General features: G+C 46.8%; 1 protein-coding gene across 4 annotated transcripts; it reads right to left on the bottom strand.

The window, feature by feature from the left end:
- Positions 1-4035: 4035 nt before the first annotated feature.
- Positions 4036-23763, bottom strand: ZNF839 (zinc finger protein 839). 4 transcript variants are annotated; one of them, XM_087447914.1, is made up of 8 exons: positions 23348-23763; positions 16814-17698; positions 13806-14030; positions 11242-11334; positions 10400-10549; positions 7479-7619; positions 7192-7321; positions 4036-6178 (listed from the first exon to the last, which is right to left on the bottom strand). In XM_087447914.1, exons 1-8 carry the CDS (start codon positions 23630-23632, stop codon positions 5277-5279), a joined length of 2811 nt encoding a protein of 936 aa, XP_087304040.1. In that variant the 5' UTR covers positions 23633-23763; the 3' UTR covers positions 4036-5276. The 4 variants fall into 4 exon arrangements, with proteins under 4 accessions (XP_087304040.1, XP_087304042.1, XP_087304041.1 ...); XM_087447916.1 differs by having other exon boundaries at positions 16814-17461; positions 23348-23761; XM_087447915.1 differs by having other exon boundaries at positions 7258-7321; positions 23348-23761.
- Between the last annotated feature and the right edge of the window lie 2971 nt (positions 23764-26734).

The following is a 26734-nucleotide window of genomic DNA, read 5'->3' on the forward strand; positions in this document are numbered from 1 at the left end:
AAAGAAAGAAAATATTCCAAAAATAAAAGACTTTATATATGACAGGAATGTATTTTGAGAGAATGTTAGGATATCGCACTGTGCAAGTTGACGTCAAAAGCATTTACAAGCAACATTTCTTAGAATTTCTCTTTCCTCCGCCTTTTCAGTATTTATTAAAATCTAACCATCATAAAAGTAGCCCATCAGATGTCTTGCAGTCTGGAAACCGCCTGGTTAGCATTTGGCAGAAATGTTGTCCTGCTACATGCTCCCTGCTTGTTTAGGAAGCAGACTGTCGTCATGAGCTGCAGAGGCAGATGGGCAAGATAGGGCCCCCAGAGGCATGAGGCCCATCGGCAGTCAGTTTTATGTTTGGGGGGTACTAAAAGAATAAATGCTCTTCAGAGGAGACACTGAAGGGTTTCTAGGCCTTTCTAGGACATTTCATGTGTTCTTGATGCCCCATCCCCTGGGCACCCACGTTGCCCAGGAGAACTAATGGAAAGAATCCATACTGCCCAGGACAAACAGAAGAAAAAGAGCTAAGTCATGAACAAGGTATCCAGTGGCATTAGCCCAGAGATCTCTCATAGAACAGAAGAGGTATCAAATCAGTGGAAGAGATCTCTTCCATTCTATCTGGAACTTAGATATTTCTAAATTTCTATCTGAATAGGCACAATGAAGTCGTCAGAGAACTGATATCGGATTTCTAAAGATAGTGGATTGATCACATAATTATCTCCTCTGCCTCCAAAAATCTTGCCAGATAGACAGTAAAGGAATATAAAAGATAGAAATCCACAAAAACAGAACGGAATTATAGAAAGGTTTCACGATGAATCATGATTAGTACATTTAATGAAAATATCTGTATATAATTCCAGGAAACACAAAAGCTTATACAAAAGCATGAAAGTAATCACCATGTACCACACACAGCTCAGCTGTGAACAATATTTGCATGTCATAAAAAATGTGACCCAACAGTTGATTAGCCATTCATGCTATTCACCAAATATTCTTGGAGTCCTGCCTTCCTGGCCCATGGAAAGCCTGCACTTCGGGTTCCCTTGTTGAGTGAGACCACGTGGCTAGTTCCAGCCACTGAAGTACATTTCATTGTGGGTTTGACCTCTTCCGGAGTTCTCTCCCTCTGGCATGGCCACCAGCAGTGTTTGAGATGTGGCTGCCCCCGCTGGGTCCCCCACCTGGCCATGAGGAGACCGAGCCCTCCCACCAACCTATGAGTGACATGTGTGAGCAAGAAACACATACACCGTTGTTGTTTTAAGCTGCTGAGGTTTTTGATTACCACCGCTTCTCCAGACTGACCCACAACAATTTTAACCATTCTGGGAGAAGGGGTTTGGCAGAGACCACTGGTTGTCCTTCAGTATCGATTCTTTGCTTCATTTAAGTTTCTTTTTTTGGTGAGGAAGATTGGCCCTGAGCTAACATCTGTTGCCACTTTTCTTTTTGCTTGAGGAAGATTGTCGCTGAGCTAACATCTGTGCAAATCTTCCTCTATTTAATATGTGGGATGCTGCCACAGCACGGCCTGACAAGCAGTGTGTAGGTCCATGCCTGGGATTCGAACCCGTGAACCCTGGGCAACCCAAGCAGAGCACACGAACTTAACCACTATGCCACCAGGCCAGCCCCTTCATTTAAGTTTTAGTTAGCACGTGGCTACTAGTTTAGGTTTCAGAACCTTCTCTGCAGCTAGGTGTGGCCACACAACAAATGAGACATGAGCAGAGGCCATGTGTGCAACTTCCAGATCATGGCCCTTAAAAGTTGTGTGTGTTCTTCCTGCTCCTTACCTCCTAGGGAATGGAGCAGACACATGAGGGTGGTGAGCCTTCTAAGGCCTCTGGGAAGAGGGCCACGCTAGGGGTGAGGAAGCAACCTGAGTCTAAACCACTTCTGGAGCCAAGTCACTCAACTTCCTGAATGCCTACCAGCTCACATTTTTACTTGAGAGATGCCATGGTCTGAGTATGTCCCCCCCAAATTCATATGTTGAAATCCTAAGTCCCAAAGGTGATGGTGTTAGGGGCTTTGGGAGTGCTACAATCATGAATATGGAGCCCCCGTGAATGGGGTTAGTGTCTTATAAAAGAGGCTCTGGAAAGATCCCTAGCCCCTTCCACTATGTGAAGACATAGCGAGAAGGTGCCGGCTATGAACCAGAAAGAGAGCCCTCACCCAACCATGCTGGCACCGTCATCTCTGACTTCCAGCCTCCAGAACCGTGAGTAATAAATTCCTGTTGTTTATGAGATACCCAGTCTATGGTATTTTATTATAGCAGCCTGAATGGACTAAGACAAGAGAGAAATAAAATTCCATCTTGTTTAACTCATGGTCAACCCTGCTCTCTCTATTGAAGCAGCCAGCGGATAGCCTAGTAAATGGAAGGTTGGGAAGTGTGCGGTGAGCAGCAGTGATGGCAGTGGGGGTGGCATAGGATGTGTTCATCTTCCACGAGTCAGTAAATAATGCCTAAACTGAAACATCAAGAAGTGACAGTAGAAGCTTGTCATTTAGTGATGTAGACTGAAATGCCAAGAGAGACAGCTAAAAGACCTGAAGGCGGTCACCTCAAGAAGAAGATGGGGAGAAAAGAAATGGTAATTATGTGCTATGATGGAGGTGTTAGCTAACACTATGTGGCAATCATATGGCAATATGTAAGTGTATCAAATCAACAAAAAAAAAGAGGAAGAGGAGGGGCTTCTTTCTTTTTTAAAAAATAAGTCTTAGAGAACTGACACTTTATATGCACATATAATTCTGTTGAAAATAAAAACCAAATAGCAAAAAAGAAAGAAAACTGCTAAGCAAATGAAAAAACCAAGGCAATTATCTCTAGGGAAAAAAAAAGCTTACAAGAAAGAAAATGTCATCATAGTACACCACAAGGCTCAGCAATGACAAATTTACACTTCAGTGTAAGCATTGAACACGGACTTAATACCACCTGGAGATAGAAGGACACGAGAAGTGGGGAGCGGGGAGGCATATGAGCCATGTCTCACAATAGTTGGTCCATGGATAACATCTAATATGAAGAAGTTAAGAAAGTAGCAAGATGGACATGATTCAGACACATGGAGCTAAATAACTAAAAAGGAGAAAGTGATGGCCTCAGCTGAGGGGAGCTGAGGGCTGAGGTCGGGCCTGCTATTGCTCATCAGAGGCCCTTCAGTAGCATTTGACATTCTTAACTATGTGCATATTATTCCCTAGATGAAAATAAAAATTTATCTTAAAAATGTGTGGGGGCCAGCCCCATGGCGTAGCCATTAAGTTTGGCGTGCTCCACTTTGGTGGCCCGGGTTCGCGGGTTCCCAGGCACAGACCTACACCACGCATCAGCCATGCTGTGGTGGTGACCCACATACAAAATAGAGGAAGACTGGCACAGATGTTAGCTCAGGGCGAATCTTCCCCAGAAAAGGAAATAAAATAAATAAGGCAGACAAGGATGAACCCGGTGCCTCGGGAGCCTGACAAGGGATGCAGTGCAGGGCCCCTTGTGCTCTCCAGGGAACACAGGAAAAAGGGAGTTAACAATGGCTGAACATGGACTAGGTGCCTGGTACGGTGATAAATGCTGCAAGCACATGTCCTCGCTCAAGGCCTACCCTGGCCATCCTGTGGGAGTCACTCGGGTGGCATTTGTCCCCAGGTCTGTGCTGATGCCTCTTCACTCCTGCTCTTAATCTGAGTATCACAAATACTATGTATCCAAAAGAAAGTTCTTGATGAGAAAAGGAAATTGCCATTTGTTTTTTATGTAATAAGGTTATGCCTGTCAATGTACTGCTGTGATATAGAAGCTGTGCTATAAATCTGTCTCTATTTGGGGATCCTGTGAACACTGTCTTGGTAGATACAGCACAGGCTCCCCAAGCACAGGCGGTCAGTCCTGACTGCTGCTGTCAATTCCATGCCTGGCACCCAGCAGGCCCTTAACAAGCACGTGTCGAAGTAATGCGTGTACTGCTATCAGAGCCCCCTGTGTTTTCAACCATGTACAGTAGATGAGGGTACATCTTTATTCCATCAGTTAAATTCACTATCCATTTACAGTAGGACATACACAGTGGTGAAATTAAGATATGTTGGGATATTCAAAAGAGTAATGTCCTATAAACAGAAAATAAATGCATATTTAACAGGGCCTCAGTCTAGACTGTGGTCAGATTTGACCCAGCTTGTTGTGTTAGTTGCCCAATGGGGGTTATGAACGATCCTCAGACAGGAAGCTCTGTCCACACTCCAGGATTCAAGAATGGGACTCACTCTGAACTCCCGAGAAGTGCCCCTGAGTCCACAGGATGCACCACACCATGACCCTCGAACCCAACTCTCCTAGAAGCTGTGGCTTGCTCAGTGCTGGCCGTTCCGTCCTGCTAGGACACCTGCCCTTCTGTTCCTATTGAACCTGCTTTGAGATCAAGTGAGAGGATAGGAAAATGCCTCCAGTCACTGAAAGGGCTATACGAAATGCTGGTCCCCGAGAATAAAGCCCACCCCTCCACAGCAAGCCCCAGAAGGAGCACAGCACCACAGTGGGGGGCAGCCCACGATCCCAGCTCTGCATGCTCAGGGTCTCTCCTGACAGTCTCTGCCAGTGCAGGGAGAGGAGAGCTACACCCTTCTGATGTTCTCACCTGAGTGTAGACAAATGGTTCTCCCTCTCCTTCCTTATAACAGAGCCAAGGAAAACATTCAAAAGAAGAGAACTTGATAAGTGACCTTATAAGTGGGCCATCAAAGGACTGGGGCTCTAACCTCGCCAAGGACCTATTCATGCCTCATTTCCCTCATCCAAAAAATGCATGTAGAAACCATTTTCTTTCCTACTTCCCAACAAAGTGCTGCCCAGAATGGCTAGCATATCTGTCTATCTATCTATTTATTTATTTTATTGAACCCAGATATGGTGAAAAAGCAGCATATCACCGAGGAGAGAAGGGGGCATAGTTTTGGGGAGCAGGGCAGACAATCAGATAATGGTATAGTGGTATTAACTGTGATGGTCATCAAAAGCTTCTAAGGGTTAGCTGTATCAGAGGAATTCATTATCAGGTAACATATCTGCCATTATTACCAAGACTAAGATATAGAAAAAGGTAGACAGTGAGGTAGAAAGACATTATTCTTTATAAATAAAATGTTCATTTGTGTCAGTATTCACATTAGAAAAATATACATTACTTGAAATAGACCTTCTCTGGATAAAATACATACAACTCTAGGACTGTGGTTTTGACTCCACTTCACTGTGATGGCTCTGCCTCCACGGTTTCTAAAGGAACCCCTTCCAGTGGGCCTGTCTGCAGTGCAGGCCCCTCTGCATCAGTCACTATGACAATGTTCTCCACCCCAGACACTATGGAACCTGAATGAGACAAAATAAGTCCATCAGGAGTCTGAATAAATATCTGCTCCTGTTCCTGAGGCAACAACTCATGGCACCCGTTGGTAATTTCAAAAGCCACGGCTTCACCGACGGCAACAACGCTCTCCAGTTCTCTCCAGTCAGCGTGCACCTTCGTCCCGCAGGGGAACTGATCCAAGGCCCCCACATGGCTTCTGAGACCCCCTACAGTAGACAGCGATCCGTCCTGGCTGGCCTGAGTCCCCAGCTCGGATACAGTGCTGTAGGCACAGTCTACTGGCACAATGTCCATGGACAAAACTTTCTCCAGTGGAGGGGCTGCAACTTCTGTAAGCAGGACCTCACCAGGGCTGGACCGTTGGCTCTTCAGGTGGGAGTCATGCATCTCACAGAGGTTTCCCACCTCTGCTTTTCCAGATCTGGTGGGCAGCAGGGGTTCCCCTCCTCCAGCGGATATTAAGGTGCTGCAGCAACCCTGACTCCTCAGGCTGTCCCCAGCGTCCTGGTCTAAAGAGTGTTCCTGAACATTCTCTTCGGGGAATGCTGCCACCTGTTCCTGGGTCAGCATCCTGCGCTCTCCTAACTGAGTATAAAGACCCGGCGCACTGACATCCCGACACAAGAGAGCAGGGTCTGCAGACCCACTCCTGGCTTCTAAGTCAGCAAATGCTTTCAGCTGCTGGCCTGCATGGGCTATGCTTCCATGGTTGTTAGAAACCGGCATCACATGGCTGTCTTCAGAACGGTGCAAGGCATTCCCATTTACTTGAGGGGCAAAACCTAAACAGTTTGGAAGAACGGGTAGTCATACGTGTGCTGTGTTATGGCCTTTCACTGTACTCACTATCCAAAACAAGATAGTCCAATTAATTTTATTGCCAAAAAAAACTGAAAAAAACTCCTTGCTACTTGGTACCTTCCAAGTAGGGATAAAGCTAAAAGAGGAAATACAGACTAGTTAGGCGAGGGGAGCTGTGTTCCAAACAATGCCAGAGAGTTTTCCTTGTTCTCAATGTCTAAATCTGCCTCCCCCTATAGCAGAATTAAAGATTTTATTTATTTTTTCCCCCCAAAGCCCCAGTAGATAGTTGTGTGTCATAGCTGCACATCCTTCTAGTTGCTGTATGTGGGACGCGGCCTCAGCATGGCCGGAGAAGCGGTGCGTCGGTGCGCACCCGGGATCAGAACCCGGGTCGCCAGCAGTGGAGCGCACGCACTTAACCACCAAGCCACGGGGCCGGCCCTCCTATAGCAGAATTAAGTAATATGTTCTAAAATGGAGAATGCCTCCTTAAACTGGAGACTTTATGATTAGGCAGGGTATCAGGTGGCCCTGATAAGATTTGAGAAAGTTGTGTAATTATTCTCGGTATGTCACATGTTCAGTGTCTAGGTGACAGGTTCCTGCTAGAGCCAGAATAAAAGCCAGAATATGTCTTGTTTTCAAATCTTGTATCTCAGCTGGCACTTAGAGCCAAGTCTCATGAAAGCCAAGCCATAGACATGGTGTATTCTTGGGACCTGTCCCTGCTCTCAGATCTGCTCGACTTCTGGGGACCGTCCTGGGAGCAATCCATTCACCAGCACGAAGCTCTTCATTTCAATAAGGGACCCGAGAAAACCTCAAAGACCTCAAGACTCAAAGGGAATAAACATGGAATGATAGAACATTGGGAGGTTGGGATAAAAATCTTGAGAAACCAGAGGGTTCTCTTAAATGTGGCCACAGGGACACCCAACCCTGAAAAGCAGGCCTCTGAGCCACAGGGCACACACCACGAAGAACTTTTTACCCTCACTGGCAGCTGGAGCACACAAGACTGGCTTCTGCTGGCCTCTGCTGTCGGCAAAGTACTCACTGGTGTCCTGGGGCAGAGATTCTCTTCTGGTCCTTTTCACTGAGGCTGGCCCCTCTTCTGCGCTCTACGAAGAGAAGACCCAATCAGCTAAGACTAGGAAGAAATAGGCAAACGTGTACCTCTTCTTCCTGGAGAACAGTGTTGTGAGTTGAAGAAGTCAAACCACAATAATTCAACATTCAACAGACAGTAACCTGGCACCTGCTTCAAACCATGCCCACCTCATTTTCCCTCTTCTGTTGGCTAGCTTCCTCTAGCTCCTCCCCTTCTCTCTCTCGGCTGATGCACTTGGCTGGAATGCAATCTGTGCGTTTTTCTTTTTTCTTCAGGAATTCTTCTGTGATTCCTAATGACTCAGCAACCTGAGGAGAAAGGGGCCAATAGAGAGAAGCTTCACTCAAAACACACACATGGGGCCGGCCCCGTGGCTTAGCGGTTGAGTGTGCGCGCTCAGCTACTGGCGGCCCCAGGTTCGGATCCCAGGCGTGCACCGACGCACCGCTTGTCCAGCCATGCTGAGGCCACGTCCCACATACAGCAACTAGAAGGATGTGCAACTATGACATACAACTACCTACTGGGGCTTTGGGGAAAAAACAAAGGAGGAGGATTGGCAATAGATGTTAGCTCAGGGCTGATCTTCCTCACAAAAAAAAAAAATGAAAAAAAAACACACACATGAGTAGAAGCATGTCAACACATAAGAATTAAAGGACTTGGGGCCAGCCCGATGGCGTAATGGTTAAGTTTGTGCACTCTGCTTCGGGGCTGGGGCTCATGGGTTCAGATCCCAGGTGCGGACCTATGTACCGCTCATCATGCCATGCTGCAGCAGCATCCCATATATAAAGTAGAAGAGTGGCCTAGATGTTAGCTCAGGGACAATCTTCCTCAGCAAAAAGAGGAGGATTGGCAACAGATATTAGCTCAGGGCTAATCTTCCTCACCAAAAAAAATCTTAAAAAAAAAAAAAATTAAAGGACTGAATGAATCTATGAAATCCCTTTGTACAGTGAGGGGCCATCTAAACAATGAGGAAAATGAAGATAAGTACTTGCATAAAGTTAGATGGAATAGCTGACGATAAAATGGATTATTATCAGAACCAGAATATTCTCTGTTAGCACAGTTTAGAAGAAGACATTAAAAAGGTTTTTAAAAAAAGTTTATAACACTCTCTTTAGTGCCATCACACACTTACTATTGTTAGACTGATACCAAGGTAACTTTCTTGCCTATCATTCCTCCTTTTTTGAATTTTCACTGGTACCTTCAGGAAAATAATCCTGCCTATTCCAGAACCAGATCACCTTTCCCAGTTGGTGGAAAGGGTGTGGGTTTGGGAGGCTGAGAGCCAGTGGGACCCCGGCTTCTCTGCTCATGGCCTGGGTGACCTTGGCAGCCATCTGTCTCCCGAGCCTCAGCTTCCTTATCATGTAAGGGAGACCACAGCTGCCTTGAAGGGATTTTGTGAAGATCAGATTAGATTTCATATGCAAGGCCTGTGTAAAGCACCAGACGTACAAGTCATAACTGACAGCTGTCACCATTTATACAGGACATCATGAAGAGCATGAGGGCGGGGGGCAAGGAAGGAAGGGCAGCAGAGCGAGGGTAGAGTAGAGAACGGGGGTAGGCAAGTTTGGTGCCTACCAACCTGACAGTGTCTCTTGCAAACTGAGCCACTGTCCTTGCTCTTAAGAGGCTGCGGCACAGCCTGAGCTGCCTACAAAGATGGGTGCCAATGGGCGTGCAGTGTTCGTGTGAGTCCAGTCTGCTTCGTGACACGATGATACCCACACTTGTTTAATTTACAGTTTAAAAAACGTACAGATGCCTACTGCCAACCGGGGCATCTATATGAGCTCAGCAAAAAATCCATTATATTTATATATATATATATAATTTAAGAAAATAAAATATAAAAGTTTATTAGGTTATATTAAATATTGAATTTGGATAAAACTAATGATGATGACCAAAAAAACCCCCAAAAAACAAGAACAAAAAATCCCATGTATTATATTACAGGGTAGATCAAGACTTCTTGCTACAGAAGTAACATACTCTATAAAATGCTAATCCTTCTAATAACAGATAGCCAGATCCATCATCACTTTAATAAAATGTTAAGAGCAGTCAAAGGCAACATGGCCTAAGTATTCGTCATTGTTGTATGAGTAATTTTCTTAATAAACAAGGCACTATTTAAAACCATGGCATTGTGGGAGCCAGAGAGGACCATTAATTCAGTGCTCCCCTTTCACAGAGGAGGTGGCTGAGACCCAGGGAGTGCAGGGACTTGGCCAGAGTCAATAAGGTGCTCACCCACAGGCAGTGGGGATGAGGAGCCAAGGCTCTGGGCTGGGCACAGTGCGAGGCCCCTGAATGATCTGACCATATGGTGTACGCTATGCCCAGCAAAGGGTTTTATCCAAAACAAGTAAAACCACATCAGCTCAAAACATATTTTTATCAAGAACCCAATATAGCTACTAAAGGCAATTTGATGATGACAATGACATTGAAATGAGAATTCTGTCAAAACAACCACAAACAATAACTACTGATCCCTGTGTAACCCATCCCCAAAAACTTGCAATAAGAAAACAACACACCATATTAACTGTGGGATTAACTGTGATCATCAGTGAATGGGAGGATTTTGGTGGGTTTTTTGTGTGTGTGTGTGTGAGGAAGATCAGCCCTGAGCTAACATCCATGCCAATCCTCCTCTTTTTGCTGAGGAAGACTGGCCCTGGGCTAACATCCGTGCTGATCTTCCTCCACTTTATGTGGGACGCCGCCACAGCACGGTCTGACAAGCAGTGCATTGGTGCGCGCCCGGGATCTGAACCCGGGCCCCCAGCAGCAGAGCGAGTGCACTTAACTGCTACACCACGGGGCCGGCCCTGATTTTGATGTTTTTAATGTTCTTTTAGCTTACCTATATTTCTGAGTTTCCTGAAACAAGCATTTATCGCTTTTATATTAAGAAAAACATTTTTCACTTGATGAGAAAAAGAGGTAAAAAGAAGTTGACTATGAAGATGTCACTACTAAAAACATTCTCCTTTTTAAATGGACCTCCTCCTTTTTGCTAACTCTAAGAGCAAAACTTTTTCCCATGTGAGATTGTTACCTTATCATTGTTTATTTCCAGGGGCTCCTGAGAACATGGACCAGAACTACGGAGGTAATCTTGACACATTTTCTTAACCATTTTATGCAACTCTTCAAATTCCTTATAGACGGCTGGGAAAAAAGGCTTTGCTAGATGACCTGTGTCAACCTGAGTAAAGATAAAGATGACAAAAATGTCTGAACCTGAGGCAATAATATAGAAAACACAGAAAGATACTTAAAGGAGGGAAGGATACAAGTTCCTCCAGCCCACAGCAGCCTGTCAATGGCAGGTGTTTTCTTCTCTCCCCAGTTAGAGCCTACGTGTGCCCAGAAAACAAACCACCCCCAGGGTGACAGCCATCAGAGGACGGGAGAGCAGGTCGGGAAGGCAGAAAGGCCCTGAGGACGGGCGTGTTTTCAGACCTGCAGGCGGGAGGAGGGCCAGGCCTTCACTCTTCCGGGCAGTCATGCTGGTACCTCCTGGAAGTGTGGGCACAGGCGGCCCAGGCTGCATCGTCAGACGGGCTCATCAGGGAGCAGAGCCCAGAGTGGAGGAGGACAGGTGGGTGCCGGGGAGAAAGGCGACGAGGGCTGTGGGCTGGCTGCAGTTTGCTGTTACGACTTTTGAGCCTCCCACACAAAGTTAAATTAAAACATTCAAGGGAGTCCCTGAGCAGCCTGCCTGAGAGCCCTGGCCATGCAGGCATCGTCCCCTCTGCCAGGCACCCCGGCAGGACCAGCAGGCTCCGTGTACTGGAGGAGTGAAACGACCTGACTCTCTAAAATAACTATGAAGGATGCCTTTCTAAATAACTTCAGATCACCCCTTGCTGGTTTAGAAACACTAAGACAACTCACCTTCATCAGAAGAAATTCATACACGGTCACAACCTGAGCCAGCTGAGGCAACGCCAACTCCACTAGATCCTCCCGGTCACACTGGTGGAGAAACTACCAGAAGAAAGCATTTGACATCTTTGAAAGCCCCACAAGAATTTCCCAGTAGCCAAGTTGATGCAAAAAAGAACATAAAAGATAGAAAGTTCCAAAAATCCAAGTGATTAAGCAGCTCTAAGCTATACATGTTTTGCTGTATTAAATCTCTCTTGTTCACCCACTAGCAAAGTACTATGAGCAATTCCAGATTCTCAGTTTGACTCCCTCGTGACAGCACTGAGTGCATGGTGGGTACCAGGCCCTGGATAAGGACACAGCAATGGGGAAATGCGTTCCCTACTCTCCAGGGCTCACCAACTAGTACCAGAGACGAAAATGTAGACAAATCCGAGTCAGCCTGTAGTCAGGAGACTACCGCCAAAGTACAGGCAGGAGAAGACAGACGAGCACCCAAGTACAACAGGGATGGGTGGGTGTGTGGAGAGGGAGAGATGCAGGGAGGGCACAGTCCTCAACACGGGGAGGGGTGAGTGAAGGGGAAAGAGGAGTCATGGGTACCTCTGGGTTCCCAGCTGAGCAGCCAGGCAGACCCTTGACAAGGTAGGGGTGGGACCGGAAGCCAGCTTGTGGGCTCTGCTAGGACATGGAAGCCAAGGGGTTTACAGGACACCCAGGTGGGGATGTTTGAAGTCAGAGCTCTGAACTCAGCAGAGGTCTGAACAGGAAGTACAGACATGGGCGTCAGTAGAGTAAGGTGGTTTGAGAAGCCAGAAGGATGGTTGAGGTCACCCAGGGAGGCAATTAACGTGAGGGGGAAGCTGAGAAGGCTCAGAAACAGCAAGTCTTATGAGGTCAGGGAGAAGATGGTGGCTCAGAGAGGTCATGAGCTCAGGGCTTTGGAAGAGCAATCAATTAGGAGCTGCAAAAGACTGGAAGGGGGTTCAGAGGAGAGCCGCAGACGGTCATAAAACAGTCAGAAAAGAAAAAGGGAAACCTTCTCATTTGCAAGAAAAAAAAGTTTAATTATGATTTTCAAAAGCCCTCAGAGAAAAAGGGAGGAGACATGGGAGGCTGGACTGTGGGGTATCATCTCACACGACCTGGCCTAAGTTCTGGACGTGCCTCACAACAGCAGGCAGGGCATCCCTCAGTTCTCGGCTTCACACTCATGCCCGCCTGGCAGTTCTGTTGCCAACTGGTTTGGCTGTCATCTTCCCCCAAAGCAGGGGCCACGTCTATCACGTGCACACTGTCCCCTCCACACCCAGGACAGGGCCTGATACTTGATGGGCATCCAGTTAATGTGTAAATTAATGCCCATTTCTGGGAGGATTCTCATGTCTAAGAGTAGAGTAGTCCTCAATTCCGTTTGTGACAGATGTGGCACTGTACATCAAGGTGATGGTATCATCATGTTAGAGTCGCCGACGCAAAGAGCCGACTGGGCCTCACTGATCTTAGACACCCTATTACATGCTCCTACTTATTAAACACCAAACATCCTAAATTCGAATTCTGGATCTGCCACCTGTCTGTGGTGGAGTGACCTTGTGCAAGTTATATATCCTCTCTGAGTTTCAGGTTCCTCATCTATTAAGTTGAGATAATAATTATTATGGAATCAATGAAATGAGGAATACCCGGAACTTAGCACAAAGGCACAGGGGTTAGTGTGGCTGAGTTGCCATGCAGAAAGTGCTCAATAGATGGTGGCTATTTTGAATGTTAATGAATGAATCAAGTCAAGGACTACCTTACCTCCTACACCTAAAAACTAGTCATCCAGGATTAATTAATAAGCCCCAATGGGAGTAAAGCTAATTCATATCAAGGTTTAAATTTCCTGCTAGAAGATGTAACCCCACGAAGCTTTCTAGGAAACTGACCTCCTCTCTGAAAACCACTCCTTCCCCTTGTGTGTGTAGGAGTTTGGAGGCCGTGGGCCCCCTGACGGCCACTCTTTCTGGGACCAGTTCTCACTAACTTCTTGTGCTGTCTCTTGCTATTTTCCATTTCTTTTCTTTAAGTTATTCATCCGGCTATTACCAGGAAAATAAATACATCCTAGCCAAAGATAATTTGGGTAAGTTTAGGATTCCATTTTTCTAAGTCAATCCCATGAAATTTACTATGCCTATTTTCAATGACTGGAAAGGAGACTCCAGGGTTCAAAACCTGAAACATGCTTTTGTATCTTGAAACTTTTTACAAAAAAATAGAAAACCATTTCTGTTGTTTTCTAAACTGCTTCCATGAAAACACACGTTATAATTATTCCAAAGCTTATGAAGGCAAGCAGCTCTGCTATATTTAAGGCCCTCTGGTCATTTCAAACAGGTAAACCTAGGAATTATTTCAGATAATACTATCCTTGAATTTATTATATACTTCAGCCCATTTCATTTCAGGTGAACTGTTCAGTTCATCTGGGTATTTTATTTTTAGGTTCAGAAACCTAATAGTGAATTGCCACATCCCAGGCCAAAGAAACAGGTTTCAAGAACAGGGTTCTAAGAGCAACGCACCTCCTTAAGCCTGGCTCTGCTGCTTGCTGTGCTGGGCGCACCTGCTGCACCAGTGCCTGCGTGCAGGTGAGCTGCTCTGCTCTGCTTGGCGACAGCTGCGCTGGACTCCGCAGGGGTGATGCAGCAGCCACTTTTTCTAGGTCCTGGATGTCTCTCTGATCCCGAAAGGGCTGAATAACTTCCATTTTCTAGTTCAGACACCAACGCTTCTTCAACTTCTACAGACTGACCATTCCAGATAGAGTTGCATACCCAAAATGCAAATAAAATAATTATGCTTTATACATCCTAATGAAAACCCTAAGGCAGAAAAATTTCAAGTCAAAAGCAAGGAACTTGCTAAATTATTCTTCTTTGCATAATCAAGACACATTAGCCATAATCAATGCATCTTAAATTTTCCCAACAAAGTACCCCTTTAAGACACCAGATGAATAATAGCTAGTAAATCTGGGCTGACAAACCATAACCCTGGGGTGCTGCCCAAAATGAAACAAGAAATTTCTCTGACATGACTCTCATACTAAAAATTGAACTGAATTTTGTTAATTCATAACTTTCCCATGACTTCTGAAAAGTTTTATTATTTTTTTATTGGATATATTTCAAATACCATAAAATTCACTCTTTGAAAATATACAATTCAGTAGATTTTAGTAGTATATTCACAAAGTTGTGTAACCATCACCACTATCTAATTCCAGAACATTTTCATCACCCCAAAAAGAAACCCCGCACCCATTAGCATCACTCATTCCTCCCTCCCACCAGACCCTAGAAGCCACTAACCTACTTTCTGTCTCCATGTATTTGCATGGCTTTTTTGTGTGTGTGAGGAAGATCGGCCCTGAGCTAAAGTCTGTTGCCAACCCTCCTCTTTTTGCTGAGGAAGACTGGCCCTGGGCTAACATCCGAGCCCATCTTCCTCCACTTTATATGGGACGCCGCCACAGCATGGCTTGACCAGCGGCGCATCAGTCTGCGCTCGGGATCCAACCCTAGGCCGCCGAAGCAGAGAGTGCAAACTTCACCACCAGGCCACCTAGCCGGCCCTGCGTGGCTTTTTTAAGAGAATTCTGGATCTGGCACTGTCTAGCTATTTCCTCATTCCCTGCCAATTCCCTCCTCTGAAAAGAGGAATGATAATAATAAAATAGGAATAATAATAATAAAACAATAATAACAATCTCCCAGGACTGTTGGAAGGTTAAATGAACTAATACAAGGAAAACTAGCACAAAGTATGTCCTCTTAATTCTTAAAGAACTTTCCCTCCAAATCTTCATTACAATGGAAGCTTCAAGAGGAATGCCAGGTCTGTCTGTGGCTTTAAGTACCACATGGCCCTCCAAAGCAGACTCGGGACAGGAGGGGAGAGACACAGATCTGCATGTTCCTCTCTACCCCTGCAGCTGGAGGGAGCCAGCTCCAGGAACCCATGGCCTCACAGGCAATCTGGACAGCGACCACTCCCAAGGCCAGGTGCCTGTATTCAGGAAGTCAAATATCTAGAAGTCGCCTTTGCTGTGATGTAGGATTTCATTATTGAAGGAAGTAGAAAGTGCCAGTTAGCCTGGTCATCCTGAGACAGTCCCAAGTGTGCCTGTTGTCCCTTGGAATTATTAATAATGCCCCTTTCACTCTCAAAATGTCCTGGTTTGGATGATAAACTACATGTCACCCCGGTCCTACTACAACTTAAGTAGAGAGGTTTCTCAAAAGTTGGGGTTTTACCAGCCATGAGAGGCATAGAACCTCGTAAAAGAGGTCTAGAGTGTGGGCTTTGAAGTCAGAAGACCTGGGTCTAATTCCCACCCTGGACAGAGTCCTAGATGGGCCTCGACAGGGATGCTCATCATCCTTTCTGAGCCCCACGTGCCTCATCTCAAGCAGAAACTCTTGCACCTGCTTTTCAGGGCTCTCATAAGATTGAGAAAATTTATGTGAGGCTCCTGCCCAAAGCATGCATGCAATAAACGGTGTTACTGCTATTATTATTGAAGCTAATGCTACAGGGCAAGATATTTTTGAAACCTAACACAGAGCTGTCCCACGGTTCTACCACTAGCCCTCGGTACAGATCTCCTGGGCCCAGACAGTGTCTGTTCAGGTCCCAAGGAGCAGATCTGTAAGCCGAAGCAGCTGCCAGCCTCACCCCGCCTTCAGCAACCCCTGTCCCACTGCAGGGAATGAGGCGGCCAGAGCAGACACTCATTTTCAACACCTTCCAAGTCACTAAAGTCACACACTCCCATCAGATAGTCACATGGATTCCAATGCTGGTTTCTCTATTTAACATTTGAAAAACTACAAATTAATATAAATATAATTACCTAGTCGGAAGCACAGACACAAATAACAGCCAACGCAAGTTAAAGGAGAAGGAAGAAGGGAGGCTGAAGCAAAGTGCGACAAGGGTGACCACGAGGCCTGCATTGGTTAAAGTCATCTAGCTGCTGTTCTTAAAACAACTGACTATTGTACACGGCACACAAATGCACACCACACATTCTGTAACTTGAAATTTCAGTAAATAAATTTTGACATGGTGATGCAAACTCACAGTGACTTATATCTGCTTTGTCTGATTGCAAGCTTTGGAAGGGGCAAACGGGGAGAGAACATGCCAAGCAGTCTGTTACAGGTGACACTCCAGGAAGCACCCCTGTGGACTGCTGCCCCCAGTTTAGACTCTTATCAAGACCCGCTGTTACGGCAGCGTCAGCCAAGTGCTCTGCGATTAGTTTTACTGACCAGACCTAAAGAACTGGCGGCTACCACTGAACACGCTCAGTAAAGCATTCCACACCAGACAGAAGACACACATCTCCTGGCTCATCTGGCAGTGATGCAGACCACGGGGGTGTGGGAGGCTCGGATCCCCCACTATGATGATTTTGGTTCTGCCTGAGCCTTCGCCTGAACCCCCATCAGACACCTATTAATTAAGGATTAATTTAAGGATGATGGGCAGGAATAAGGACACCGTCACCAGACAGAAACGTTACCTGCAGGCCACCCCGTGCTGACCAGGCCCCTTCCTCACTTAGAAGAGCTGGCGTGGACAGCTCCGGGGATGGCAGGCCAACAGCCCTGCTCTCCTCGCGGCCGCGGATCATGCTCCCATTGGCTTTCTCAGACAGCAACATCTCAGGTTCCAGCTGGCGGTGGCCAGGATTGAGTTTAAAATGCCGGGCTAGTCCTCCCTTTCCAATGTATGACTTTTCACAAGACTGACACTTAAAAGTTTTGGGCCTCAGAGAGCAGCTCGACAAGTCAAAGAGCACCTGCTTTTCCCTCTGGTCTTCATCCTCTTCCACGCTCAGTTCTGAATAATCGTCAGAATCTGATGGGTGACCGTCAGCCAAATCCTCTGTTTTTATGAATTTATAATCTTTAGCTTTATACTTGGGAGGTCGAGATATCCGTCCAGAACGTGTTTTCACTTTTAAAGATTTTTTTAGTTTCTCAGTGTGTTTTGTATGCAAGTTGGAAATAAATAAGTCTGCTGAACTGGTGGAAACAGACGCTATTGCCGGTAGGTCAGAGGCTGACAAAGGCGCCAACGTGGTGCCCTGTCTACTCGGAGCCTCGGGGGCTGTGACTCTCTTCGCAGGGACTGGTCGGAGGGTGGGCAGTGGTCTCTGTACAAACACCTGAAGAGGAGGCTGAGGTGAGTGACTCAGGAAACACGGCTGTGGCCCGGTGCTCAGGAGGGGCTGTGCCCTGAGCAGCTGAGGGCTGGCGACGCTGAGCCCCAACATGCTGGAGTGCCTCCTGGGCGGCTGGCTCAGCCTGGCTGCCTTAGGCTGGATAGTGGCCAGTGGGGGCATAGGCCTTTCCTGACCTTTTGTGTCTCCAGATATTACCTTGACACAAATGGCTTCCAATTGCTTAAATACAGAAAGAGAAAAGAAGTATTATGCTTATTAACACTTCTGCAATTTCACTCTCATCATTTTTTTTTTTTTTTGGTGGGGAAGATCAGCCCTGAGCTAACATCCATGCTAATCCTCCTCTTTTTGCTGAGGAAGACGGGCTCTGAGCTAACATCTATTGCCAATCCTCCTCCTTTTTTTTTTCCCCCAAAGCCCCAGTAGATAGTTGTATGTCATAGTTGCACATCTTTCTAGTTGCTGTATGTGGGACGTGGCCTCAGCATGGCCGGAGAAGCAGTGCGTTGGTGCGCGCCCGGAATCCGAACCCAGGCCGCCAGTAGCAGCTCACGCTCTTAACCACTAAGCCACGGGGCTGGCCCTCACTCTCATCTTAAATCCACTATCGAAATTCTTTTTCTGATTTATAAAATACATCTTACATATAAAAAAGTCAATATAAGGTTCTGTACTGTTTACAGTGGTGTTTCTCAACCTTTCTGACCAGACCACAGTGATATATTTTACATCACATCCATATGTGCGTGTGGAAATACCTGCATATATAAATAAAATAAAAAGTTCATGAAACTACTTACCATTCATTCCTACATAAAAACCTTCTGGTAATATCTCTTCTATACCGCTTTTGAAAAAATACTAGTCATAATCCACTAAATTGATCTCATGACCCATTAAGAAATATCCTTCTTTGGGGCTGGCCTGGTGACGTAGTGGTTAAGTGTGCGTGCTCTGCTTTGGCGGCCCATGGTTCGCAGGTTCAGATCCTGGGTGTGGACCAACGCACCGCTTGTCAAGCCATGCTGTGGCAGCGTCCCATATAAAGTAGAGGAAGATGGGCACGGATGTTAGCCCAGGGCCAATCCTCCTTAGCAAAAAGAGGACTGGCAACAGATGTTAGCTCAGGGATAATCTTCCTCACAAAAAAAAATAAAAAGAAGAAATATCCTTCCTTATAGTTTTTACCACATATATATTTACTTGGGAGTTCCTAGTACTCTAAATTAGACTCAATTCAATATGTGGACCCATTTTTAAAAAAGTTTTTAATGAAATTCTGGAAACCAAAAAAGCCATAAAGAACAAGGTAACCTAGGTCCCTACCACCCACCTTAAGACAAGCGCTACCAGTCCAGGTGAAGCCCTCAGCTTTCTCCCAATCTATATGCACTTTTCTTCACCCTATCCTGAATGTGCTGTTTATCGTTCTCTTGCATTTTTTATATTACATACGTAGATATCCCTAAAAATATGTAGTGTGGTTTTGATATGTTTTTAACCTTTATGTGAGTGCATATCATCCCCTGCAACTTGGTGGGGCTTTTTCGGGTTTCTTGACTCCCTATCTTGCTTGTGACATTCATCCATTTTGAGGTGTGTAGCTCTCGGGGGTTCATTTTCTCTGCAGTATGAGAACAACATTCTCCTGTTGATGGACAGGTGGAAGTCTCCAACCCTATGCTCTTATGGTCTGCTCTGAACCTGCGTGGATGTGTGTGTATACATGTGTTTCTCCAGGGCACATATCTAAAGGCTGCACATCTTCAACAACCTTTTTTTTTAACATCTAACAAAATTTTAAATGCCTGTGCTTTTTGACCTAGCAATTCCACTTCTTGGATTCCATAAGAAATATGGGCATAGGCACCAAGATGTACGTCTAGGAGGTTCAAAGACCATCTGTAGCAGCAAAGCACCTATCAAACAGGAGGGCTGCTGTCAACAAAGTTCCACAAATAGCTACTGAGCAGTGACCATGTGCCAGAGACAATGTCATAGGCATCAGGGATACAGCTGTCATGGGCTCAGGGGACGGACAAGGTTCTTGTCCTCACAGAGCAGAAATAACGAGCATCTTTCTCCAAAGAAAAAAGAGACAAACTTCATCATCCAGAGCAGGCTTTCTCAACCTCAGCACAAGTGACATTTCAGATTAGCAATTCTTCATTGTGGCAGCTGTCATGTGCACTGTAGGATGCTGAGCAGCATCCCTGTGTCTACCCACCAGATGCCAGCAGCACCCCCCAAGTTGTGACAATCAAAAATGTCTCCAGACATTGCCAAAATCGCCCCTAGTTGAGAACCACTGACTTGGGGCCACCAACAGGCTGTCTTTGGACTCAACCGTCTACCAAGTGGCAGGTCAATAAAAATGTCACCCAGGACAGAATGCAAACCCTCACTGAAATCAAGCTGGAGTCTGTACGTATGTGTATGGAGTCTGTAGGTATGTTATACACCCTCCACAAACAGCAGAGACAATTCAACACATTGGTTTATGAGGAAGTGTACAGGGCTGGTGCCAGTGTCCCACAAGTTGCCAATTCCTGGGCTACTTGTGAATCAAATGACAACTAGATATATTTGCATATGTTTTAAGAATTGTATTCGTTTCATTTTACTACCAGTCACTTAGAATGGTTCTCTAGGGCCGACCCCGTGGCTTAGCGGTTAAGTGCGCGCGCTCCGCTACTGGCGGGCCAGGTTGGGATCCGGGCGCGCACCGACGCACCGCTTCTCCAGCCATGCTGAGGCCGCGTCCCACATACAGCAACTAGAAGGATGTGCAACTATGACATACAACTGTCTACTGGGGCTTTGGGGAAAAAAAAAAAACAAAGGAGGAGGATTGGTAATAGATGTTAGCTCAGAGCCCGTCTTCCTCAGCAAAAAAAAGGAGGATTAGCATGGATGTTAGCTCAGGGCTGATCTTCCTCACAAAAGAAAAAAAAAAGAATGTTTCTCTAAGCTCTTAGGATATTTCCAGATAATGCTATTACACACACACACATACACACCAAATCCTATTGTTCTAGGATTACCACAGCGGCAATACTGGTCTAATTTCTATTTTTTTCCTGAGGAAGATTCACCCTGAGCTAACATCTGTTGACAATCTTCCTCTATTCTGTATGTGAGCCACCACCACAGCATGGCCACTGACGAGTAGCATAGATCCGCGCCTGGGAACCGAACCTGGGCCGCTGAAGCACAGCACTCAGAACTTAACCACTGGGCCACTGGGGTTGGCCCTGGTCTAATTTTTCAATCTGCTATCCAGACTAGTTTACCATGTAAGCACTATACTCGATACTTTCTTATATGTTTTTTTCACTCAGCGAACTTTTACTAAGTATCTCCAGGTGCCAGTGCATAAATGTAAGCAAAGTCCTAGCCTCAGCCCTCAGGAGGAGGGAGGTTTCCCCTGCCATGCCTCAGTCACCTGCAGACCTGCTGAATCAGGATCTCCTGCCCCCAAATCTATACTTTCAAAAGCTCCGCTGATGATTCTGAAGGCAGACCAGGTTCCCTAAGGAATGCAGACAGGAAAACAATGACATCATGGTGCAACAGGTGCAATAAGAGAGGCAGGAAGCACAGGCAGCCCAAGGGTGGCAGGCTTCCTAGAAGAGGTGACCTCTGTGGGGGGCCTTGAAAGCTGAGTAGAATTTTTGCCAGGTGGAAAAGGTATACGAGGTTTAAGGAAAACACGTGTGAATACACGGATGCATGAAAAAGGGCAAGGCATGTTGGAAGAGACTGGAAATGTTTCTTTGGGGCAGGAGCAGGGAGGATAGGGAGAAACAGGAGCCAAAATTTGACCCATGGGAGAGTGTGACCACTTGGTCTGTGTCTTCTGATCCACACCACTCCTCACAGAGAACCAGGCCTGGGTTCTCCAAATGCACACCCCACCCCTCCCCAAAACTGCCTCCCTTCTTCTGTATTTTCAACTCTGACCCACCCTTCCAAATCTAGTTCAGATGCCACATCTTTCACAAAGTCGTTTCTGATCCCCTCAGCCAGAAATAACCTCTCCCTTTCTCTAAATGCATTTAGCTCTTTATTTGTATCGCTAGCTTTCTGACCTTGATTAGAAGTTATCTGAGTCATGTTTTACCTCCTTGGTTAGATCATAACCTCCTTAGGAGCAAGATACCCATCTGGTTTACCTCTATGGCCTCCATGGCACAGCTGGGGTTCAAAAAGTATTAGCTGAAGAGACTGCAAAATTACATTATTGTGAATGCAGGCAGAATTTATATCATCTCAATTAGATTAGCTACAGAATACAATCATGCTGCCTAACTCTGATTAAGTTTGGGAAAATGTTATTTTTGGACTCTCCTAAGTTGCCACACCAAACCCAAAAAGCTGGGGCAACATTCAACAGGCCCTGGAGTGCAACCACACCTGGAGGACCCTGGGGGAAATGACTCAACCTTACCACGCTTGCTCCTCATCTGTAAAATGCTGACACAAACACTTTCGTGTGGCTGCTGAGAACTGAGCAGCCCAGCACAACGCTGGGCATGGAGTAGAGGCTCAGCAAACAGCAGCTACCACCACTCTCCCGACTTCACAGACTTGTGAGGTGCACGGTTGTGCACGGCTTATGTGGGAGGCATTTGTTTCTTCAGCAGAGTATGAGCCAGAAAGCTCATCCAACAAGCCATTCCTCCTGCAAACAAGGAAACCAAAGCCCAGAGAGGTTGAGTTACCCAAGGTCACATCTCTAGGAAGTATGGTGTTTGGGCAGAATCATACTCGTCTTCTCAAACTTTAGCAAGACAACTCTCCAGTCTTGATGACCAACTGGGTGCAACTCTAAGCAGCCAAAATCACTGAGTTAAAAAAACAAAAACAAAAACACACTGAAGATTGTTGATTCTATTCTCTACCTATTTCTTCTAATGGAAGAAGCATCTCTATGGCAATTTTGGAGAAGCATGTCATTTACAGCCCCAGCGCTGAAATGGGATGTGATTTTACAGGTGATGTGAAGGACCTCTGGCTTCAGGTCTGGACCCTCTGGGCTTGGACGACCATGTTCTAGTTCCAACTTCCCTAGCAGCCAAGCACTGTGTGACCTGGGAGATAACGCCACTGAGAAAGGATGTTTTGTAGTATACAAAGTGCTTTCACATATTTCATTCATTGAGTGTGTGTCAGGCACTGTGCTGGGCACTGGGGTTACCAATACAGGCACCACCACTCAGGGTGGTAAATTCAGCCTCAAACTACTATAATGTACTTAATTCTGTCCCGAGTCTGGGCCGTTGCGCTTGCAGCACCTTCCACCTGAAAAGTTCTCTATGCCAGGTCCTTTTAATCCATTCAGGTTTCAGCTCCAGTGTCAAGCCTAAGGACTACTCACTCTAAAGGGGCCCCCTAGTCACTCGCAGAACCTGCCTTAGGTTCTTCTTCATCGACTGTGTTCAAGGTTGCACCTCCTGCACCTAAGGCAGTGCCTGGAATACTGTAAGTACCTAATAAATGCGGAATGAACGGACAAGGGAATGTAAGGGGAGCTAGGCGGCATGGAGGAGCGCTGAGCAGGCCTGTGAAAGCAGAGAAGGCATGAGGGCGTCCCAGGCAGAGGGCCCAGCGTGGGAAAGGCTCCTAAAGCGCGGCGTGTTGGAGGAGCTGAAAACGCCGGGGCGGTGACAGGCGGGGGTGCCCGGCCGTCCCTATGGAGCTAAGTGTGGGGACGCCCTGAGTTTTAAACGCGGGTGGATCCTGGCCTCTCCCGCCAGGCAGCTCTAAGGCCGAAGAGGTGAAGCGGGGCGTGGCCCCGGCCTGCCCGCAGCGAGGCCTCGGCCCCCTCGGGGTCTCGGTTTCCCCACGCCCCTCCCGGCGCCTCACCTGGGGCGGCAGCAGGCGCGGCGGGCGCGGGAGCTCGGCGCCGGGGCCCCGTTGCAGGGCGGCCTGCTGGGCCGCGTCCCGCAGCCGCCGCGCCGCGTCCTGCAGCACGAAGGGCGGCGGCGGCTCGGCGGGCGGCTGCGCCTTCGTCACCTGCTCCAGGACCCGCCGCAGCTGCTCGGGGCCCAGCGGGGTCACGCGCGCGGCGCTGCCGATTTGGCCCGGGGGAGCCCGGCCGCCGCCACCGCCCTCGCTGCCGTCCTCAGCCTCCGGCTCCGCGTCCGCCATGGCGGCCGAAGCGGGGACTCGAACCCGGGCCGCCGAGCGACGGCGGCTCGAATGTGCGTCACCTGGGAAGGGGGCGGCTACGAGTGCCCCGCAGGCCAAGACACCTCGGAAAGCGACCGCACCTGACGGAGCAGGTCGGTGGGCGGGGCCTGGAGTGGCCCCACCCGCCGCCACTTCGCCCGGGACAGAATCCGCCAGCCGGGAGAACCGGCCTTTTTTTCTTGTTGCTTGTCATGGACGTGTTTAACTTTGAGGTGTCACCTCCTCCAGGAGCTGTCCAGGATCTCCCAGGCGGAGGTCTTGGGGTTTCCAGAGCCCCTAACCTGACATCACACTATCCAAATGTTCTCAACGTCACGTGCATCAGAGTCCCCTGAGGATCCTTTCAGGACGTAGATTCCTGGGCCCCACCTCCAGACCTTCAGATTTAATAGACCTGGGAGGGGATTCACAGGGTGCATTTTTAACAAGTGTGCTCCCCAACCCCCAAATTGCTCCCAGGTCGACCCCCCCTCCCTACCCACTCACCCGGACTGGGCTCACCTTGAGAGGCGAGATGAAATTTTACACATGCAGTGCTCAGGACAGGCCCCAGCGCAGAGTGCACGCCAGAGGGGAGATCAGATCTGTGGAATTTGTTTCAATTGCTTAATCCTTTCTTTTCTTTTTCTTTCTTTCCTTTTTTTTTTTTTTTTTTTTTTTGGTTAAGCTTTTGCAAGAGAGCCCTTCTCATCCTCCCATCCTCAGATATCAGAAAGGTCTTCTCTGATCCCTAAGCCAAGAACTGTCCTCCTCACCTAGAACACCATCTTATCATCTTTTTGAGCCTGTCAGGGAAGAAAAACTTTTCCTCTACTCTCTTATGTTCAGTCTTTGGCGCCTGCAAATTAAACTGACAAAAGACAGATTAACAAGAGAAAAGACAAAATTTAATCATATATTTTTATTAACGTACCTACAAGAGTTCACAGAAAAATGTGACTCAAAGAGGTGGTTAGAATGTGGGGTTTATATACTATCTTAATAGGGGAAGGGAAGGAGAGAAGGGCACTTAGAAAACAAATGATTTTTAGGAAAGATAAACAGGCCCTTACCTGTAGTAGATGGGAGATACAATAGTTTTTATGACAATGCCTGTTTAGGTGTGGTGCCAACTTTTCTCTAGTGATAAGAGTCAATCTTCCCTGATTGCTCCCCAGGGGGAATTATGAATTGGATTCTTATGAGTCTTTTTGCAAGGCTCTGCTTTTAGGCAGATAAAACTTTTCAGGAACTCAAATGCCTTCTGCTCAAAATAATTTGTATGCCACAGAGGCATATTCTGGACCCCTTCAACCCCTTGTTCAGGAAAGTGTGCACTCTGAGGGCAGCAATCTCAGCGGGCTCCTCCTCTGCTGGTTCCCTGCATCTAACAAGGTACCCGACACATACATCCAAGGTGTGACACATGACAAGAGATTTTCACATATTGAGGTACAGGGGGTAACTATTTTGGTTCAAAATGGATTAGGCTTGAACTAAAGAAGCCTGACTTAATGGCCTATCGAACATTCATTGTACATCTGCTTTAACCATTAAAGTAAAGAATGTGTTAAACATTATCTCAAAGTAAAGAATACACTCTCTTAAGATAGGAATGCATACTTCCCCTCCTACACCAAAATCTGTAACATCCTACAGGTAACGCCCCTATTAGTCCCTTTCCCAACACCAGGGTCATATTGACCTGCTAATTTGCAACTGAATACCTCTTTGAATGAATATGTATCCTGGGTATGTTTAATGTATGTTCTTTGTTCTAAAATGGTATAAGAATATACTGAGGGGCCGGCCAGGTGGTGTAGTGGTTAAATTATTGCGCTCAGCTTTGGTGGCCCAGGTTCTCGGGTTCAGATCCCCGGCGCAGACCTACCCTGCTCATCAAGCCATGCTGTGGCTGCAACCCACATACAAAATAGAGGAGGATGGGCACAGATGTTAGCTGAGGGCCAATCTTCCTCACCAAAAAAAAAAGAATATACTGAAAACCACATTCCTCCTGAACACTTTCTTCCTTTGTGGAAACTGCCTTCCTGGGTTATAATCCTCACCCTGGCTCAGATAAACTCACCTTATCTATAGAATAGTTATTGGTTATTTTGCGTGGACAAATGCAACACATGTACAGATGTCTATTCTAGGTGTCCACAGCCCCAGGTTCTAACTTACTGTTCATAGTAACAACGGTCCCATGGCCGGCATTTAGTGAGTGAGCACTTTTACTACACGCTCACACTTGCGAAGGGCTTTACCCCTGTGGTCTGTGGACTCCAGATGTAACTTATTTAAGTCAGAGCTTAACACATATTTGAGAAAAGAATGAATGGTTTAGTAGATGTTCTCGTTGGAGATTTTTCAAACATGGCTGAAGCCCTGGCTGGATCCTGACATAAAATGTCATGGACCCTAAAAAGCTGACTTTTGTTAAACTAAACATGCCTGATCACAACTAGAGACTAGAACCATGAGTGAAAAATTCATTCAGCTGCCCTTTGGCTGCAAACTGCAGAACCAAGAGGAAAAAAATGTGAAGCCTAAGATCTCTCTGAAAAGCAAAAAGTAGCGAGAGAAGCTTTCCAGATGCTTCCATAACCAGAATGCCTCACTGAAAAACGTGGCAGTCATTGGCTGGTCATTGTCTTCATGCAGGTTGGAATTTGTGTCTCTCATTTACTGTTTGGCTCCCTGCCTAGATGGTGCCGGGCATGCAGTAGGCTCTCCATAAATATTCGTGGAATGAATTAATTCCAAGCCTGCATTTTCAACTCCAAGAACTCCATGAAAACTGGGATCTCCAGCGAGGGCCCTCAGAAGCTCTGCATTATAAAACAACCGAGAGCATCCTGAAAACACTACAGGCGGCAGCGCACGGAGACTTGAGGTAACGAATCACCGTCCGCACCCGCTTGGGATCCTGCCCCCTTTCCCCACCTGCGACAACTTCGGGGCCGAGTCCGGAATGATTCTGTGAGTCTCTCTTGTCTGCACGGGGCTTACTGACCTCGAAAGGCCGCTTTTTCAAAATAGGAACAGGAACCGGAGAAGAAAACACACTTTTAGTTG

Source organism: Ceratotherium simum, chromosome 24 (assembly GCF_057802395.1).
Source record: "Ceratotherium simum simum isolate JZ-2026a chromosome 24, ASM5780239v1, whole genome shotgun sequence".
In the NCBI taxonomy this organism is placed as follows: Eukaryota; Metazoa; Chordata; class Mammalia; order Perissodactyla; family Rhinocerotidae; genus Ceratotherium; species Ceratotherium simum.